Genomic DNA, 20049 nt, shown 5'->3' with positions numbered 1-20049 from the left:
TGAATCTATAGGCTGATGTATTTCTGTAGTTCTGGGACATTCTCAACCCATTACCTCTTCAGATATTGCTTCTGCCCTGTTTCTCCTCCCTGATATCTCACAAACCTATGTCAGAACTTATTGTATTCTCTATATCACCTACTCTCCTTTCTGTATTTTTCGTCTTTTCATCTCTCTGTGCTTCATTCTGGGAAGTTTATTCTGACCTACCTATCTTCCATTTCAATAATACTCTCTTCAGCTGTGTCTAATCTGCTATTAAACCACCTAGTGAGCTCTTAATTTTACTCAACTTTTCAATTCCAGATTTTTCTTTTTTTCTTTTTCAAACCTTCTGTGTCACTTTTTGTAGTTTATATTTTTCTGATGAAAATTTTAAGCTTGCTTTTTATCCCCTCAAACATAGTAAACAAATATTTTGCAATTAGTGTCTGATAGCTCTAATATCTGGAGGTTATGTGCCAGTTGTCATTTCCACAGGTCTGACTTTTGATATCTTGACTCCTGATGTTCTGATAACCTTCGATTATGTGCTAGAGATCATATTTGAAAACTTATTTATTGAATGAATTTGAAGCCTAGGATATTATATACCTCCCCTAAGAACTTTTGTTTACTTTTGTCAGGAGCACAGGAGTGCTAGCAGCCTTGATCCCTTCATTAAAATCAAAGATTTGAGATTCTCTGGGCTACCCCAGGTGAAATTAAGCAGACCTGCAGCCTGTGGGGGGGCAGGCAGATTTCAAGGGGAGAGTTAGCTTTAGGGACAGCCTCTCAGTATCCTAGATAAAAAAGGAGGGTGGCTTATTAGGTTGCTTGTCATTGGTAGGCACTGAAGTCCAATTTTTGACTCTCTGGTCTTCTGAGGTTTCCAGAAATGCAATTTAAAAAGAGAGCTCAGCCTCTCACCTCCCTCTCTGGACTGGTTCTTATCTCTGGGCAGAAGAAAACCCAGTGCTGAGCTTCTCTCTCTTTGTTCCAGTGTCAGCCAGATATCAACTCAATCATTTACATTTTGTTCATTTTTAATGGACTTATTGAGTTTACAATTTTTATCCAGTTTCTTTCATTGTTTTCAGCTGTAGAGTTGCCCAAATGATATAATCTAACATTCTCAGAGGCAGAAATCATTATCATTCTCTAGGATATATTTCTAGCAATGGAATTTCTAGGTCCAAAATGTACATTTTTAAGACTCATGAGGCATATTGCCACAAAAATTGCAGAAAACTTGTTTTCTTTATATGAATCCTTTGTTCTTTTTCCCTCCTAGTTTCTGCCTGTGTCTTAGAGCCCATTCATTCTTCTAAGTATTCTAAAACATATAGCAGGCTTTAACTTGTAGTTGCAAGTCAGATGTAAAAAATGTTGACTTCTTTTTTTTCCATATTTGAATTCAACTTGGTCTCTAGCTCCCATTTCACTGTTGATAGAAAAGAAAACGAATCTTGTCATTTCAAGGTAACTCAGTTTCTTCCAATTTAAAACTCCATCTCTTTGAAGTCAATTGCTCAGCAAAATTAGGATTAAACAGGCTGTTCTTTGTAAGGGCATCCCGTCCACCTTGAAAGGTCTCTTTCTCCAGGCTCCCCTCTTGAATAGCACCGAGGAGCCAGGAGAAGTTGGCACTGTACCTTGGAGATGGGGAGAGGTGTGTGGGCTGCAGACTGTCCTCTGGAACCTCCCTGGCCCCTGCTGATTTATCTCACACCTCCCCATCTTCAGAGTTTTATTCCTTCTGTATTCTCTGCTGATGTCCTTGGTCCTGAACTTGGGGTGCAATATCCACCCATTCTGTTCCCTCTGGTCCTGACTCCTCTTGTGATCCAGCCTGTTCACCCCTTCCCTGGGGAATGCAGGAATGATGAGATTTCCTGCATGCCAGGAGCTGGCAGTGGGTACTAGGAGCACTATCTTGGGTCTTCTCTTTGCCTGAGCATCATGCTACCATTTCTGCCCCTCAGCCTGTGCCCCCTGTAAGACATTCTCCCTCTGTAGAGTCCTAGGCAGCAAGCACAGCAGCATCTCGATTGCCATCCTAGCCTCAATCTAGTCTCAGAATTTCTCTCTCCACACCCTGAATTGCACCCTGAACAGCAGGACTAGGTTAACAGTCCCTCAGAAAGAGGCCTTCTCACAGGTCTGTCTCCCCTCCTCCACTCTCTCTTCAGATTTTTCCCCTAAGGCAGGAAGGATTAGCCTCCTTTGGGGATTGGAAACACCCCACCTGTCAGTGGTTCTCAACCCTGGTTGCACATTTGAATCAAATATGAATGTAGACCAATTGAATCAGAGTGCCTGGGAATGAGACCGAGCACAGGTAAATTTTTTAAAGCTCCCCAGGTGATCCTAAGGTGAGCCAACGCCAAGACCCAGGGCTGGCCATGTCACCACCTCCATCTTCTGGCTTTGCCTGGCTGCTGTCCTTGATATTTCAAGGGAGGATCAGAATTTAAAAAACACTTCTCTCCAGGGCATGGCTTGCGCACTTGAAATCCCGGCTTCAAGACTGTTTCAGAAGTTAGCTTCAAAATTTGGTTTTATAATCACAACCGAAAATTAACATCTTTGCTCTCATCCTCCCAGCTCTGACAGTCTTAACCTATCTCAAAGCTGCAACTCCTCTGAATGAAACAGCAAAGCCAGGATAGAGAAGCCACCCATACATTTCAAAATATAGTATTATTTTATTTGACTGTTTTCTTAGATCTATTTTTCTACTAACCTAGCCCTTATATAAGTGAGGCCATCAGAAGACATTGACCTCATTTTGGCCTTGGGAACAATTGTTCTCATCTTATCCTTGGGTAAATGCTATGAACCAGTGCTAGGGAGTAACTTTCGAAACAGATCTATGAAGCTCGTTGTATTACTGAAGTTGTATTGCAAGGAGACTGTTCCCAGTTACTCAGCAGAGAAATTGCTTTTGGGTCTTCATAGCCAAGTAGCTATACTTCTATTTTAAAAAATCTTTTTACCTGGCCGGTGTTGTTCAGTGGTTAGAGCATTGGCCCGTGTACCAAAGGGTTTGATCCCTGGTCAAGGGCACGTACCTGGGTTGCAGGATCAATCCCTGGCCCCGGACCAGGGATGTTCAAGAGGCAACCAATCAATGTGTCTCTCTCACATCCATGTTTCTCTCTCTCTCTCTCTCCCTCTCCCTCTTTCCCTTCTACTCTCTCTAAAAATCAATGGAAAAAACATCCTCGGGTGAGAATTAACAATAACAGAAAAAAATCTTTTAGACACTACAGAGCATTCCAGTGGTTCTGTGTGCAGAAAGCATAGAGCTGAATTTGTGGCCCACCTTTACTAAGTGAGCATTTTGTACACTGAGCTCACCCTTGACATCATCTTACCCTGCTCACTTCCCCTTTGTTCTCTTGGTCTCACTTACTTATTTTTAATTATATTTTATCCCATGGTGCCTGCATTTATATAGGATGTCCTGAAACTTTCTCTGAAAAATTGTCCACCACACACAGGTCTCAGTTCCCTTCCTTTCTTTATAGAAGAATGTATGTTTCACTAGCCTGACACCATTTTCAGGGATGTGGCCCAAAGCCTTTGTCAGATTTGTTCTCACATCAGCCTGGAAGCCCAGAGAGATCATCCGCCTTTACAGGTGGGAAGGAGGCTCATCCATCTTTCCAGCCTTTCTCTCCCCCTGAGTCCCTCATCTGTCCTTTTCAAAGTTACCTTCCTTCCAGTCACACAGGACCAAGCTGTTCCTGTGGACTCTGTGCTCCCCATTAGGGTTTTGGCAAAATTTTTCTGTAAAGAGCCAAATAGTAAATACTTTAGGATTTGTGATCCAAGGCAGAAATCACGGCCACTATTTTGGTATTTATAAACAAGAGCCCAAACAAATGTCCACAAGTATTTTATTGATGAAATCCAAAATATAATGATAATGCATACAATTTTTTGGAGTTTAGGTCCACTAATGAGGAAAATTAAATTTTTGTTGGGGAAGGGTGTTCCCATCTTTTAATTTATTATAAATGTAAAAAAACCCACAAACATTCCTAGCTGTATGGCTGGACAAAAACAGGTGGTGTAGCCCCGGCCAGTGTGGTTCAGTTGGTTGGACATCCTCCCAGGCACCGAAAGACTGCAGGTTTGACTCCCGGTCAGGGCACATGCCAGGGTTTCGACGCGATCCCCAGTAGGGAGCGTGCAGAAGGCAGCACACGGATGGTTTGCTCTCCCTCTTCCTCTCCCTTCCTCTCTCTCAAAAAAAAATCAATAAACTATTCTCAAAAACAAAAGAAGACAAAATAATAGGTGATGCAGTTTGCTGACCTCTATTGTAGACCTTTTCTCTTTTTCTTTCCCAAACATGCATCCAAATGTGTTTCATCGCATGCCATAGCTCACCAGACACACACACACGCACACGCACATGCACACGCACACACACACACACACAGCGTCGATAGCTGATAATAGCTCAGTGTGTTTCCACTTCTTCAGAAACTTTGTGCTTTTACAAAAATCGTCTTCAAAAGATTACTTGCAGATGAGTTTCTCAAAGAAGATATGATTAACAAAGAACCTAGTGTTATGCTGAGAAAATTACCTTTCGGAAGCATCTTACTAGAGAGTTTCTCTATGGTCTTTGTTTTACTAACACCAGCCCAGATGAAATCAGCCGGCCGCGGAAGTGCGTTTGGGCCTGGCAGCTTCAGTCCTCACTGGTGTTTTCTGTATCTGTGAAAAATTAGCCCCCAGAGAGAGATGAGCATTTCCTTTTTCCTCCATGGGGAAATGCTCTTAATACCCGGACCGTTCACTTCCCGATGGAGGAAGTTGTTGTTTCCGCGTGAATTATCTTTTCAGTAACAAAAGGGAAAGTGCTACCTCCATTTAACAGGCGAAGCTCCTGCCTCTGGGTCCTATTTTCTTGTGAGATATTTGTGTGCTGGAGCCAGCACTGGATTTTTAAAAAGGCAGCGGAACTTACCCTTTTGGTGTTTATATGTATCACGGAGGCAAATAGAACTCTGAGCATTAAATTACTGTACTGTGCCAGTTGAGAATTCTATGCAAGCTGGCCAACTCCTTCCCCCAAATTGTATTTTTAGTGTTTAGCAGCTGCAAGTTCCCAGAAATCTTCAGAGCGGGACCACTTATTCTGCCCAGTGTGAAGCTCATAACTGCTGACAATTTTCGGTGATTTCGTTCGGGAGGCTGCAGGATACTTAGGAGGGTGTGGGGTCAAACACCACCTGCTGCCCCTCGCTCCACACTTATGTGCCAGTTCCCTTAACCCTTAGCCTCAGTTTCCTCAGCTGGAGGGTGGGGCTAAGAATATCTACCAAGTAGAGCTGCTTTGAGGCTTAGGAATAATTCTGAATTGTCCCAGCGTGGCACCAGAGGCATCCATTTGCTCAGTTCAGGGCATTGCTGGCCTGGGTGAGGTGGTGCCTACCTGCTGTCCTCCCCCTCCCCAGCCTGTCTTTTGGTCCCATGAGCATGTCAGTGTCGTCAGTGTCTGTGCCGGAGAGTGATTGAGGAAGGCGACATCCACATCAGTTGCGTGTTCTGTTGATTAGGAGATGGTGTAAAAGGATTCGTGGTGCACAATGTTGTGACCAAGTACACTGAAATGAGTGCATTTTGATTAACCAAGCTTTCTATTGCTGAAGAAGTAGACAGCCCCATCAAAATACTCAGCGCATTATACCCTGAGAACACAGTTTGCAGAAAGTCATCCAAGACAGCAGGGATGGCGTTGAGTTTTATATGTTTTTTCTACAAATGGGGCCTTGACTTTAGAAGGTGCTCAGCAAAGAGGCCACAGCATTAGCTGAAGCAGGGCTGGGACCAAGGAAAATGGCACATGTTTGAGTTTGAGGTCAGAGAAAGGTAGCAAGTCCCAACAAGGGAGGCCTGCTGGAATCATGAGAAGAGAAAACAGGGTGAGCCTGGGGCCCCTGGCTCATGAACAATCAGCCTCACATGAATTTGGAGATGTGGCCACCAGAAACAGGGGGCTGGGACCTACAAGAGCAGCAGGAGGTGAAAAGTGGGTGGGGCAAAACAAAGGCAGACACCTCGGCCCAGAAACTCTGAGTGATAACAAAGACAGCCAGCCACATGGTGACACGCACGCACCCTGGTAGGAGCTGTCACTGAACAGAGGCGGAGGGAAGACCCTTCCCAATGGGGGCTTCATTCTGAGGACAGCACATCACCCAGTTCTCCATTTTCTAGCTCCTTTCCCCTCCACCAGTGACGCCTGCCCTTCCTTCTCCCACAGCCTTGCTCACCAGCATATAACAGAGGGCACCATGACTTCAACCAGAGATCATTTTTTACCAAGAAACAAAAAAAAAATCGTGTTTGCCTGCGCACTAGGATAGCAGTCTGTGTTTTTATATCATCAAGTGCCTGGGACTTAGTCTAACAAAGGCGTCCTCCGTTGTTTCACAGTGACCAGATGAACAAGTGCACAGATAAGTGACACACTTGATCCCAACTCAGACTCTCTCCTTGCAAATGAGAAGGTGTCCAGAACTGAACACGTGCTGGTGCCGTGGGGAGGTGGGATCTCACCCATGTCTTGGATTCTTCATGCACAGGCACGGACTCTGCGCTCAGTCCTGGAACTGAGAGATGGCCTTGGGTTGGGTGGGGCCATCTGCGGGTCAGGCGTGCCCCATCCTGTCACTGCAGGCTGCACAGGCACTTCTCTGACTGCCCCGCTCTGTTCCCTAGGGTGTTACACACCTGTCTCCAGTACTCACGCCAGGATTCCCACCTCTACGCCACGCTGTACTTTTCTTTCCTCCTAGAACATCTCTGCTCGTCTCACTCTAGACCCGAGAGTGAGGCAACACCATATGCCAGGATCTTCACCCCCTTCTCCCTCCCTGTCCACCGCCCCACCCCACCCCCAGCATCCCACCATTCTTCATCCCTCACTTTTCTTTCAAGTTCTCAGTAACAACGCACATGTGTTGAGCACATGGTCACCCACGGTGCACATCTGTGTTCATTATCTCATCAGACTCTGACCACAATCCTATTAGGTCATCAGGGGAGAGTCTCTTGCCCAGTTTACAGATGTTTGGGTGACTGCCCAGATGTGGGAGGACATTTAGGTTAGTGTGCTTTCCCTGAGCCCTGGGGCCACATGTCCCCATCCATCCTAGCGTGAGGACCATGGTGCTTGTGCTCTTCACCCCAGATTAAATATATGGTGTTTGGGCTAAAACTTGGAATATTTAGGGACTTGATCTTCAGAGTACTGGAAGAATCTGTCTCCATGAATGGAAGGTAAGAATGGAGCTAGAACCACCTCTCCAATCCCCTGCCCTCTGTTCTATTGGCGATTGGAAAATTTGACTTCACATTTATAATGTAATAAGACAATCAAAACAAGTTTGAAGATTGTTATCACCAGCTCAGTATTTTTTATTTTGAAACATACACATACAATTTACCATTTTAAACCTACAACTCAGTGGCATTAAGTACATTCTCAAGGTTGTGCAACCATCACCACTATCTACTCCCAGAGCATTTATCACCCAAAATGGAAACTCCATACCCATGAAGCAGTGACTCCCTGCTACCCCCTCTCCCCTGCCTCTGACTACCACCAATCTGCTTTCTGTCTCTGTGGATTTGCCTGTTCTGGACATTTCATATAAATAAAATCATATAATACATGACTCATAGTGTCAGGCTTCTATCACTCAGAATAATGTTTTTGAGGTTCATTCATGTTGTAGCCTGTATCAGAACTTTCTTCCTTTTAATGGCTGAATAATATTCCCTTGTGTGGATATACTATGTTTTGTTTATCTTTTCATCCATTGGTGCACATTTGGGTTGTGTAAACCTTTTGGCCATTGTGAATAATGGTGCTATGAACGTGTGTGTACAAGTTGGTGTCTGAATACCTGTTTTCACTTATTTTAGTGTGTACCTAGAAATGTGGCTGGAGTAGAGAGGTCAGGGAGAGGAGGTCAGAGAAGCTCCAAGAACACAGACTGTCTAGGTGGAGCCATGTAGGCCATTGTGAGTCCTTGGCTTTTACTCTGGAGGAAATGGAGAGTCATTCCAGCAGAGGCACAGTCTGAACTGATTCATGTTTCAGTAGATCATGCTGTGTTTAGAGTTGGCTGAAGGAGAGTAAGGGTGGAAGCAGAAGTCAGTTTAGAGGCTGTTGTAATGCAGGCAGTATTCTGACGGTGGTGAAGATGTCAAGAGGTCATCAGATGTCAGATATATTTTGAAGATATATATATTTTCTGACCAGTTGGCACCAAGGCAGGTACCAAGGTTTTTACCTCAGCATTTGGAGTTGACATCACCTAATATAGGAAAGACTGGGTGGGACAGGTTTGAGCAGAAGGAAGATTAAAAATTCTATTTCAGCTGTGTCTGAAGATCTCTTAGACATAATGGAGACATTGAGTAGGCAATTGGATATACCAGTCTAAAGTTTAGAGGAGGGATTTAGGCTGGAGTGTAAATTGGGAAGCTATTGGAATATAAATGTTATTGAAAGCCATGAGATCACCAAGGAGTGAGTATAGATGGAGAAAAGATCTGAGGGCTCTGCCCTGGAGTCCTCCTACCTTGAATATAGGGGAGAAAAGGGAGAGCCAGCAGCAGAAGAGATTGAAAAGAGAATCTGGGAAGACAGCCAAGCATATATGGGGTCCTGGATGGCTAGTGGAGATCTTGCTCCCAAGACAAGGGAATGATCCACTGTATCAAATGCAGCTAGTAGAGTGCACATGATGAGGACTGAGACTTGACCATTGGATTTAGAAGGAAGAGTTGTCTCTGACCTTGACAAATGCACTTGCCATGGAATGATGGGGGGAAAGCCAAGCTGAGCAGGTTTAAGAGAAAACTGGAGAGAGGAATCAGAGGCACCAGGTGTAGACAGCTCTTTGCTGTAAGCAGGAGCAGAAAGTGAGAGGACATCTGTAAGGCAAATGGGAGATTTGGAGGCTGTGTAAGCTGCTAGGAATGAACCAGCCCAGGAGGGGAGCTGATGACGTGCAGTATTGTTCTAAAATGTACGATAATATGATTATTTTACTCAGGTATGGTGAAGACCACAGATCAGGAGATGATTGCTATTAACAAGAAAGTTTGTTACTCACAGTTCCAAGAGGAAGAGGCCTGCCATGCCATGCAGGGCCATTGGGGGAAGCACCTGGGTCAGTTAGTTGGCAGGAGGAGGGAAAGCATGGGCATGAGTCTTCATTGTGGTTTTTGGGAGAAGGAGTGACCAAGGCAGGGAATTCAGCTCATCTGGCTGAGGATTGGCCAGTTGGAATATTTTTGGAGGGCTCTGGGGTAAAGGGCCTATCTCCAGGTGTCTAGGTTCCTGTCCCTGGGATGATCAGGTCAGAGGAAGATCGCCTTCTGAAGTGTAAGAGCCAGATGGAAGAAGTAGCTGGGAGTGTGGGCTTTGGGTTGGTTAGTTTGCATAGGAAAGTCATGCTCCTCAGTGGTTCTTTGGGGTCTCTAAGAACTGACTACCCTGGGAGGGGCAGTCTCATTCCAGTCAGCAAGGCTCCAGATACCAAAGCATCAAGAATACAGAAAGTAAGAAAAGATTATTAATACAGGTGTATTTAGGGAAGGGGGGTTGCTAGAGTGAGGTTCTTTAGTAGCAAGAGAGGACAGGTTGTCCTCAGCTAAGAGCACAGACGGTCAATTACAGAGAAAGGAAGGAAAGCGGGTGGCAGATGCTGGAAAGTGGGTTGATGTGGGAGGTGACACATTCTCTCTCTCTCTCTCTCTCTCTCTCTCTCTCTCTCTCTCTCTCTTATGCTACTTTCTTAGGGAAGTAAGAAGCAAGGCCATCAGTTGAGAGTGAGGAAAGAGGAGGTGTTGGAGGTTTGAGAGAGAGGAGATGGCCTGGGTAGAATCTTCTAGGAGAGTGAAAGAGTAGCAGCTCGGGGCCTGTAGCAGGATAGAAAGGCAGCCCTGAGGACCCACTGGAGCTCATGGCCCCGAATTTAAAGTGAAATCAACGTACATGGTTACATATTTCTCTAACCAGGTCCAGCTGCATGATGCAGGTGTGGAACAGGCGAAGAGCTGCGTTCATCAGCATTAGGGTTTTGCCAACTGAGAACAGCAGAGTGAGAGGAGGGTGCCAGGGCACCATTACAACAGCAGACCATGGCCTTGAGCCGGTAGGGAGGGGAGAGAGGGCACAGGGGAGGGCGTTCACTGTAAGGTGGGAGGGCCAATGGATCGGAGGTCCCCGTGGGCTGGAAGGGTGGATGAATCCAGACACTTGAGGAGGTAGCTGTAGGATAGGGGATGGGTGTTAATCACAGAGTTGAGTGCCTGTGGTCAGAGAGCACAGATGATATTTTTATGATTTGTAAAAATCTGTAAAAAAAAAAAATTTCTTATTTTTGTTGAGGTATATTTTCTTAAGAGCTATGTATTAGTATATTAGTATTTTGTAACGTAATTTTTTTTTCAAAAAGAAAGAAATGCTTTTTGAAATGTGGGCAGGACTTGGATAAATGCAGGTGGTCTCATGGAGGATGTTTCCAGAGAAAGAGGTACAAGCACAAATTGGACACATTTCCTGAACAATGCAGAGCCCAGGGTGGCCTGGAGTCTATGGGGCTTGTGTCCGGAAAGGTACTGAGACAGGCAGGGATGCCAAGGAAGAGCCTGTACTTAATCCAGGAGAGAACAGGAAGCCGGTGAAGGGTTTGAAGAGGGGAAATATTTGGACCACAGATGGGCCTTCGTCACCTCTGAGAATAAGAAGCATTGACCGTGAGAAAGGTCAGCGCGTCTTGGGGAAAGTTTGTGGGACCGCTGCCCTCTCCTCGCCCGCCTCTCTCCTTTCTCATCTCTCTCAGCCGGGAGCGTTGTGTGCGTTGCATATATTCTGTGTAACAGCAACAAGAGGAGTGATTACTTTTTATTTCTGTTCTTCTGCTATGTAATGGAGCTATTCGACTTTGGCAGATCCTTTAATATGATTATCATCTCTGAGTGATTTTCGCTGGGGATGTTTGCAAGTGGCGGTAATCGCCGCCGTTGTGTGTGAGGCTATAGGCTCAGGCTCCAGAATCTTACAGCCCTGAAGTGCCATCGGCTGCACCTCATGCAGCTGGACCGGTGGCGGGGAGCCTTGGCGGGGAAGGTGGGCGCGCTTGTCTTTGGGCTCACTGACTGTAAGGACAAGTCTGGCTAACTGGGGTGATAGGTCCCAGGTGGGGCCAGGAGGTGGCTTTCCGTTGGAGACCTGTTTCTCCCCATACCGAGAGGCCAGCTGCTCATCAGTCCCGTCGGGCAGTTCCAGAACGGGCCTACCCATGGGAGAGGACATGCCTCTTAGTTGTTTAATCCCCGCCTTCACCCATTATGCATTAGCTGCTTGCACTGTGGGCTGGGCCTCGGAGCCCTGCTGTTTGCAGGACTAGGGTCGTGGCTCAGTGGGAGGCGGCGGGGCTGGGTGCCAGACCACTGTCAGTCTCTCTCTCCCACCATCCCCATCAGGTGCAGCCTCGCTGGAGCCGAGACACAGAACAGTGCTGATGTGTTCTTCTTGACACTGTGGCAGACTTTTGACTGACCTTTAGGGGACCATTTGTTATGCCAGCGATACAGCAATAAGGGTCACATGTTTATTCTGCATTTCCTTTGCATTAGGAGCCTCCTTCTGCCCTTTGTCGTTGGGTTCCAATGCTGGCCAGGGCACAGACAGATGCCTGATTGCCATGGTCTCCTGGGGGGCTTTGTGCCAGCCTGGGCACCTGCTGTGGCCTGGTTTTTATGAGGAGGTACCAGGGGACCTCTCAGTTCTGTCATGAGGAATCCCAGGGCTTCTGAGGTGGAACCTGGTAAAAAATGCTGAAAAGACCAGTGACCGGCAGATAGGGGACCCAAGGCGACTCAAACTGTGAATTCTCTCCTCATCACCACAACCCAAAACAGCATCCAGAGAGAGCCAGTTATTTGAAAATATCGGGCGGCTTGACTTGGAAGCTGTCCCCCAAGGGCAATCTGAGAGGGTCTGGAAGGGCAAGAATCCGTCTGCCCTCCTTGACTTTGAAAGTTTGTGCTTTGGACCCTTCCCTCCCACCTCTCCTCCCTCCTGCACTTCCTTCTCCTTCCCCCTCCTCCCCTCCACCCTTTACCTCTCCCCCCCCCCTTCGTTCCCTTCCCTTGCATCTCCCCCCTCCTCCATCCCTTTTGGAAGGAGCTACAGCACACTCCCCAGCTGTCCTTGGGTTCTGGCTCAGTTCAGCCAGTTTGTCCCTCAGCCTTCACGGAGCCCTTCCCCACCAGGGACAGATACCTCGATCATGACACTCATTCATTCACGCAACAGGATCTAGCGAGTACTTGCTCTGTGTCAGTCAAAGCACTAGCCCTGGGAATACAATGAGAAATTAGAGGGATAACCTCTCTGCTCCGGGAGACCTGACAGTTTGGGGGGTGATGGCTCATTCCTGAGTCCCGTCTCTGTAAATCTGGTTCCATGATTCTGAGCCACACCCAGGAATCTGCATTTTCTTTTTCTTCTTTTTTTCTTTTTTTAAAGATATCCTCATTGATTTCAGAGAGAGGAAAGGAGAGAGACAGACAGACAGAAATGGCAATGATGAGAGTGTCATTGGGGATCAAGCCCGCAACCCGGGCATGTGCCCTGACCGGGAATAGAACCCCGATTGCCTGGATCCTAGGTCGACGCTCAACCGCTGAGCCACGCCCGGCCGGGCGGAATCTGCATTTTCTAAGGAGACATCTGGGTGATGCTGGTGCAGGCAGGCCCAGGTGGGCCCTGAGCCAATCTCAGAAAAATATTGTTTTCACCCATGAGGCAGTGTCCAAAGCCGCCCCTTTGAGAGTGTTTGTTGACTGTGCCCTGTTATTTTAACTGTCCTGCTTGCCTTTAAGAGGTTAGAAAGATCGTACCTTCACATGGGTGTCAACATCAGACAATTCCAGACACCAGGCACAAGCTTTTACAGGAGATTGTTGTGACTTACCAGAATTTCTTGATGTGCTCAACAACTACTCTCTAGGAAACTGAGTTAAACCTAGGCTGCCTCCTACCCCTCCTCCTCTGCAGACCTCTGCACTCCCAGGCTGCGCCTCCTGTCTCCAAGCATGCATGTTTCTGGCACTTCTCCATCACAAGCGTGGACCCTGACATTTAGCTCTCCCAGAATGAGTCTTCCCTGAAGTTTGCCTCTCCTGGCTGTGGGACAAATGCGCCCCCACCCTTCACCCCCCGCCCCTACCGGGTCACCTAACATGGTTTAAGTCAAGGAGGACAGACCACAAAGACAGAGGGACTCTCACATGCCCACGGGCAGAGATTGGAGCCACACCTCTCAGCAGATGGGAGGCTGAAGTCACCAGGCAACCCCCACCCCTGGTCTCACCCCTCCCCTGTGCACCTGCCTCCTCCCTGTGTGCCATCATCCGTGTGCACCAGAGCTATCCCCCATGATGGCCTGTGCTCCACATATGGATGAGACCATCCAGTTCTAGCTCCCAGCACTGCCTCAGTTCCAAGTTTCAGGGAAAACGTAATTTGATTGACTGGTTAGGTTGGGTTAACTGAGGCTGGGATTGGCTCTCATAGTGCTTTTCCAGGCTGTGGGTCTGCTGCTTTTCTCCTAGGGGCCAACGGCTAGAGAAAATGACTGACAGTGAGGGGTTGCTGTCCCTGGTGTGGCTTGGGTGGCACAGCTGCACCAGTAGAGAGCAGCATCCCAGGTACATAGGTATGATTGGTATGAGGTTTCTGGAAAAGCATAAATCAGCCTCAGTAGTTGGGCAAAGGAGCATTATTTGCTGAGCTCCTGCCCTGTGCCCTGGGCTCCTCTCACATCTTTTCACAGCAGCTCTGTAGAGATGTAACTGGGATCCAGGGCGCTCCATTAACATAACACAAGTGCAGTTTTCAGCGGCAGTGCCAGCGCCCACACTGGGTTCTTTAAACTCTAAACACTGCTTTTTCCAGGGTGCCCCACTACTGCCTTGTCTTGTGGCTAGCAGGAGGTATTCCATGGAGTCAGCAATCTGGACATTGAGGCCAAAGTCAAGCTCAGAATCAGAAAGAGCCGATGAGGACCTGAGACAGGTCTATAGTTCAGCTCCAGAGAATGCCATGGAATACCTGTCCGGTGGCCCCAGGGAAGTTTCACTGGGCCTCCTGTGTGAGATGTCTCTTTTGCCCACGAAAAAGCATCTTAATGGTACGTCTGGCCTTTGGCATTTTGGGTTTTGCCAACTTCTCCATGAAGCCTTGGCTGGAGAGTGCCACAAATCACAAGGTCAGGACTTTGAAGCTGGATGGTTCGTGAGCTCAACTCTGTGACCCAGGCGCAGGTCACTAACTCCCCGTGGGACTCAGCTTTTAAATGAAGATGGTCCTACCTCATTCACAGGGCTGTGAACATTTTTAAATGAGACAGTGCAGGAAAAGTGTTTTGCATTGTGCAAGACATAGTAATTGCTCAATAAATGGCTGCTGTAATAATGATAATACAGTAATAACGATGATGACTCTTAGTTGATTGAATGCAGGAAGTATAGTGTGTGTTTCTCTACCCCCTGCAGCACCAGTAAAATGCTTTAGATATGGTAGATGCTGAGAAAATATTTGCTGAATGGATTTATTATACAAGAGAAACCAGAATGTCTGGAAATAGAGATAAAAAGACATAGGGATTTACTGATATTACACTGCAGTGTGGGATGTAATATAATACAATCAATATGTAAGATGTATCAGTGGGTTGCCCCTCATTAGCAATGCAGGTTTCCATGTTTCACACAAAATTGCCATGAACATGGTAGTAATTAATGCTGTGCTTCCATCAATTCCTGCACATGCATCCATGATGTGTTTCCTCAGATGGTTTTTGTCTCTGATTTTCATTGAGTTCAATTTGTGCTGTTAGCCTACTCCAGAAGAAATAATCAAGAGGATTAATATATACAAAAATAAAATATTAATCTTTGTTTTCAGATTTTATGGCCAATGGCCACCCTATAGATACCTTTCATCTCCCTCTCTCAGCTGCCCTTCTCTGTGGGCTGAGGCTGTCTCTGTGGGCATCAAGGGTCTCCTCTGAGTCTTCTCCCCTCCGTAAGGACCAGCATCCTGATCACTTTCTCCTACTGGACTGTGGAGTTTAGACCTCTTCCTGTTGACCTTCCCTTCTCCAGTTTCCCTTCATGTCCCCAACTTGTAAAGCCCTTCTTCCTGGGACAGGGAACAGACACATCTTGTTCCTTACCTCTGAGCTTCTCTGAGATTGCCCATGGATGCCCGTCCTGTCACACAGCTGTCCCCAGACATGCAGTGAGAAGCAGTTTCCATGCTTGCAGACTTCACATGATATGCGGTACCTGCTCTTACTCGGGCTTCAAGGTGCCGGGTTATCTCTAGATGCTTTAGGTCCCATAGTTTGTCTGAAGCTAAAACATAGCTTTAGAGAGAATGGGGATGTGGGCATTGAGGTCTTCTGGTACTGATGCCTTCACTGATACTTAATGACTTTAGCTCCTTTTTAAAAGTTGAGATATAATTGGCATATGACACTGTGTAAGTTTAAGGTATACAACGTGTTGATTTGGTTCACTTATGCATTGCAATATGATTACCACCATAGCATTAGTTAACATCTCCATCACGTCACATAATTGTCATTTCATTTTGTGGTGAGAACATTGAAGATCTAGTCTCCGAGCAAGTTTGAAATTTATAATACAGTATTGTTGATTATAATCACTATGATGTACATCAGGTATCCAGAACTTATTCATCTTCTAACTGCAAGTATAGACCCTTTGACCAACATCTCCCCACTTTCCCCACCCCCACAGTCCCTGGCAAGCACCATTCTCTCTGTTTCTACAAGTTTGGCTTTTTTAGATTCCATATATAAGTGAGAACATTTGTCTTTCTCTGTCTAACTTAGCTCACTTAGCATAATGCCCTCAAGACCATCCATGTTGTTGCAAATGGTAGGATTTCCTTCTTTCTAGTAGCTGAATAAAACTGTAGAGTGTGTGTGTGTGTGTGTGTGTGTGTGTGTGTGTGTGACATGACTTTAATGACTTTAGTTTCTCTCTCTCTTCTGCAGAACACCAGCCATGATTGGCTGCTCCTTCGTGGTCAACAGGAAGTTCTTTGGTGAAATCGGTCTTCTGGACCCTGGGATGGATGTGTATGGAGGAGAAAATATCGAACTTGGAATCAAGGTTAGTGACGTGGCGTCCTTTACTCTTGTTCACATTTGTGTGCAGAGCTGCCTGGTCATCTTAATGTATATTTAAAGCTTCTTTAGCTGGTGAACGACAGATTCCTTTATCCTACCCCTGTTCCTGAGGATGTTCCAGCAAGATTGTCATCCCTCCCTAGACAAGGAATCCTGGGCTTTCCCCCTCGAAAGTTGAACAATTTATTCCATGCTTGCTGACTCACTCTGGACATCAGCCACAGCATGTGCTTCCCATTCTCTTCTAGTTTCCTTCTCTCCTTAATTTGTTCTTAAAATTACATGATCTCTTTAAATTAATATTGCCATTCTATGAATTTTGATGGTCCATGTCTATTACAGAATCATAAGATGCCAGAGGAGAGAAGGACCCTTCCTTGTCTCAGAAATGCTTCTAAGGAGAATGATAGGGGCAGGGAGTGAGGAGGGTGCAGAAAGGGGCCTCTTGCTGGGCCTTTAGCCCGGGCCACTTCCACTGCTAGACATTTTATATACTGGGTTTTGCTTAAGATATTGCTTGAAAAGAGAATTGCACTATAAAAAAAAGTTAGACACATTGATGTATTCCAACTTCCTCTTTTAAGAGTTAAGGTAAGTGAACACCCCCCCAAACTGGTGAGGGGACTCCTATAGAGCCTGGCAACCACTTAACAGTAGACTTGCTTCTCCTGCCCGCTGCAAGTCTCTCTCCACAGTACAAAGAATGGGCGCTGGGAGGATATCCTTAAGGGGTCTCTGTGCCTGTTGCTCTCTGTCCCGAACCTTTGCATACCTAGGCCTCTAGAAAGTAGGCTTGTTGGAAATGACTCAAGACACAATTGTAAGGCTTAAAATTTATCGAATTTCTTCCACCTTCCTCTGTCGTATTCTCAATTTTGCCCTACCGAGAAGGTACCCAGTGCAGAATCCCTGCCCCTAATCAAAGCCTGCTCTGTTTGTGATTTCACTGGTTTATCCTTAGCTGCTCAGTACCTTTAAGACACCACATTGGCCCCTCATCTACACTTGAACCCCCTCTGTGGAATGAAAGACTTTGTGCCCACACGCTGTCATAAACAGCCAGGCTATGAGGTGAAGGACATAGTGGGGACCTTCTCTGGATCCTAAAATCACTCCCCTTTGGAGACCATGGACTGTTCCTGTGCTTTCAGTTCCAGGCTGGGTTCTTTCCTCAGTGGAATTTGTATGGGATTTCTTTGTAAAACCCAGCAATGAAAAATTCATCAATATATTATCATAGCTCATATACTCTCTTTCATCTGTTTTGAATTTAATTGGAGACAAAGATCTGGATCTAGCATGTTGAATTTGGCCCTGTTCCCATCTTCTCATCCCTGTGCTGCTCTGCTATTCTTTTTCTTAACTCTCGTCAACTTCTAGCACTCCACAGAATCTACTTACTTATCATGGGTATTGTTTTTCTCTACTTGCCCTTACTGAGTTGCAAGCTCTGTGGGGCATAGATCTTTGCATCCCAAGCATGTAGAACCGTGCTTGGCACATGGCTCAATAGACATCTGTTAGATTAATGACTGAATAAATGCCTGCTGGGAATCTAACATGAGTAGAAGCGGTGGAGTGGTGGAGACAAACCTGATTGGAATGAGTTGATGACTTAACAAGAGGCAATAACTGGTTCCAGGCACTTATCTGTGAAAGAAAGGAGGTGAAGGAAGCCCTGCATTGAGTTGAGGTTTTTTAAATTTCATTTTTAAGATAAGAGACATTTGAATGTCTCTATATGCTGTGAGAAGGAAGCCAGTGAGGGGTAAGACCTCATTACCAGCAGAGGGGAGAATAGGGTGACGGGTAGAGGGCTGTCCCTGTGGAGGCAGGCACAGAGGTGGAAGGTTATGGGGACAGGTGGGACTCCAAGATTTGATTGCCACTGTAGGCTGTGTTGTGGGGAGACAGAGGATGAGACAGTGGAACTCCCCTCTAAGGCTCGCTAAGGTGCTGGTCTCCCCACACTTGCAAAGCATTTGCTTTGAAGCAACCTAGAGCTGGCAGAGGTCAGACTCCATGGTAATGGTGATGACCAAGTCTTGTATGGCTGCCCCCATCCCTGAAGAAGGGGAGGGGCCCATCCGTCTCCACCTCGAAGCACAGCCCAGTAGGTGGCCCCTAGGTGGCCAGCTGAGGAGCCAGCGAGTTCCACTCTGCACATTCCTTGTGAACGGGTTGGAGTGAGCGGCCTCAAGCCTGCTCTCTGGCTTGTCTTCTCCACAGCAATTCCGCTCCCTCACCTGCTCTCTTTTATGAGAGTGTCGGATGGATTGGGCATGGATACCAGCCTCATGTACAATTACCTGCCTCTTTTTGTCTGCCCGGGCATATCCAGCATCCACGCTGGAGATGTGGAAAGTTTATGCCTCTTACTTCTCATTGACCATGTCCTCCTGCAAGCTGCATGGTGACTCCTTAGAAGCCTCATTTTTTGCCAATTCTTAAAGTGGGAGTTGAGTGCTGTTGGCGCCATAAGACCAAAGCCTGGATTCAGAGTCTTCGGGATCCACCATCTACACACTATTCTGTGGTTCTCAAGGTGTGGTCCCTGACCAGCAGCATCGGCCTCATCTGGGAACTTGTTACAAATGCATATTCTTGGGCCCCACTCCACATGTCCTAAGTCAGACACTTTGGAGTGGGGTCTAACAAACTGTGTTATAACAAGCTTTCCAGAAGTTCTATCATATGGCCAAGCTTAAGAACCACTGGTTCTACACGCTGACCTTAGCCAGCTTCCTGGCTAATACATACATTTCTCAGAAAGGAGCCCAGGTGAGAGTCTACATCTTTCAGGGCCTACCTCCAGATGCCCTCATGGCCTTTGCAAGCCCACAGTGAGTGCCTTCTCCTCACTCCCAGTCCACACAGCACAGCTCCCCCCCTTAAGTAACAGCACCTACTTCCTCCTTAGCTTATGTGCAGGAGTCTGGACCAGGTGACTACAGGTTCCTGGACAGGGCTCCCTTTTACCTGGAGATCTATGTAAGGTGCTCTGTTCTACCAATACTATTGTTTCTCCTTTCACTTTGTGCTATTTTACACTGCTTAGAGCACAAATTACGTGAAAAATAAATACATTTTTAAGAAAGCCATCCCCACAGCTTGAAAAAACTCTGAGCTTTGTATGATGTATAGCACATACATAATTTTAATACGGTGTGCACACACACATTTATATAAATTAACCTAGAATGATACAGAATCCTATGCTTAAGCTAAGCTGGATGTTTTCAATATGAGAACACCACCATATATTGTTTGGAATTTTTTTTTTGCCAAGAAATAGGTCCACCCGCAATCTTTCCCACTATTCTCTGGCATTTTTCATTACTTTCTAATTCCTCAGTAAGTAAAGAAGTGTCACAAGAGCAGAAGACTAGACGGTCTCGCTGAGGCTCAGGGCTGACTTTGGGCTGTTGCTCGGATGAAAGGCAGCTTGCCTGTGAACAAAACCATCGACACAATACAGTGCAGGGGAAGAAAAGCTTCCCAGACCAAGAAAATAAATGAGGTCAGAAATCGAAAGCTTTCATCTTGTTCTGAGTAATGTTAATCAGAAAAGTTTAAAACGAGGCATATTATTGTAACATATCTAAATGGGAAGAGAAATAAAAATTCTCCAAGGAGAGAAGAGCAAAAGGATTGCTCTTAAGTGGAGTAAAATCAGACGGCTTCAGGCTTCCCAGTGCATTAGTCTTATTTGGAAAGAAAAGGCATTACCTATTCGGAACCCTCGTATAAAGGAGTGACAGACAAGTCTGCCGGGTCCTGCCAGGCAGCCGTAAGA

The 20049-nt window shown here is 46.3% G+C and overlaps 1 protein-coding gene across 1 annotated transcript in view; it reads left to right on the top strand.

Annotated features, from left to right (window-relative positions):
• GALNT17 (polypeptide N-acetylgalactosaminyltransferase 17) overlaps positions 1 to 20049 on the top strand; it is a 390020-nt gene that overhangs the window by 285026 nt on the left and 84945 nt on the right. The window contains exon 6 of the mRNA XM_081131890.1: positions 16119 to 16236. Within this exon, the coding sequence (XP_080988016.1) occupies positions 16119 to 16236 (118 nt within the window). The remainder of the gene's footprint in view (positions 1 to 16118; positions 16237 to 20049) is intronic.

The sequence above is a fragment of the Miniopterus schreibersii genome, assembly GCF_964146895.1.
Source record: "Miniopterus schreibersii genome assembly, chromosome: 3".
In the NCBI taxonomy this organism is placed as follows: Eukaryota; Metazoa; Chordata; class Mammalia; order Chiroptera; family Miniopteridae; genus Miniopterus; species Miniopterus schreibersii.
The sequence above is the reverse complement of the archived record's forward strand: the minus strand, read 5'-3'. Positions and strand labels throughout refer to the sequence as shown.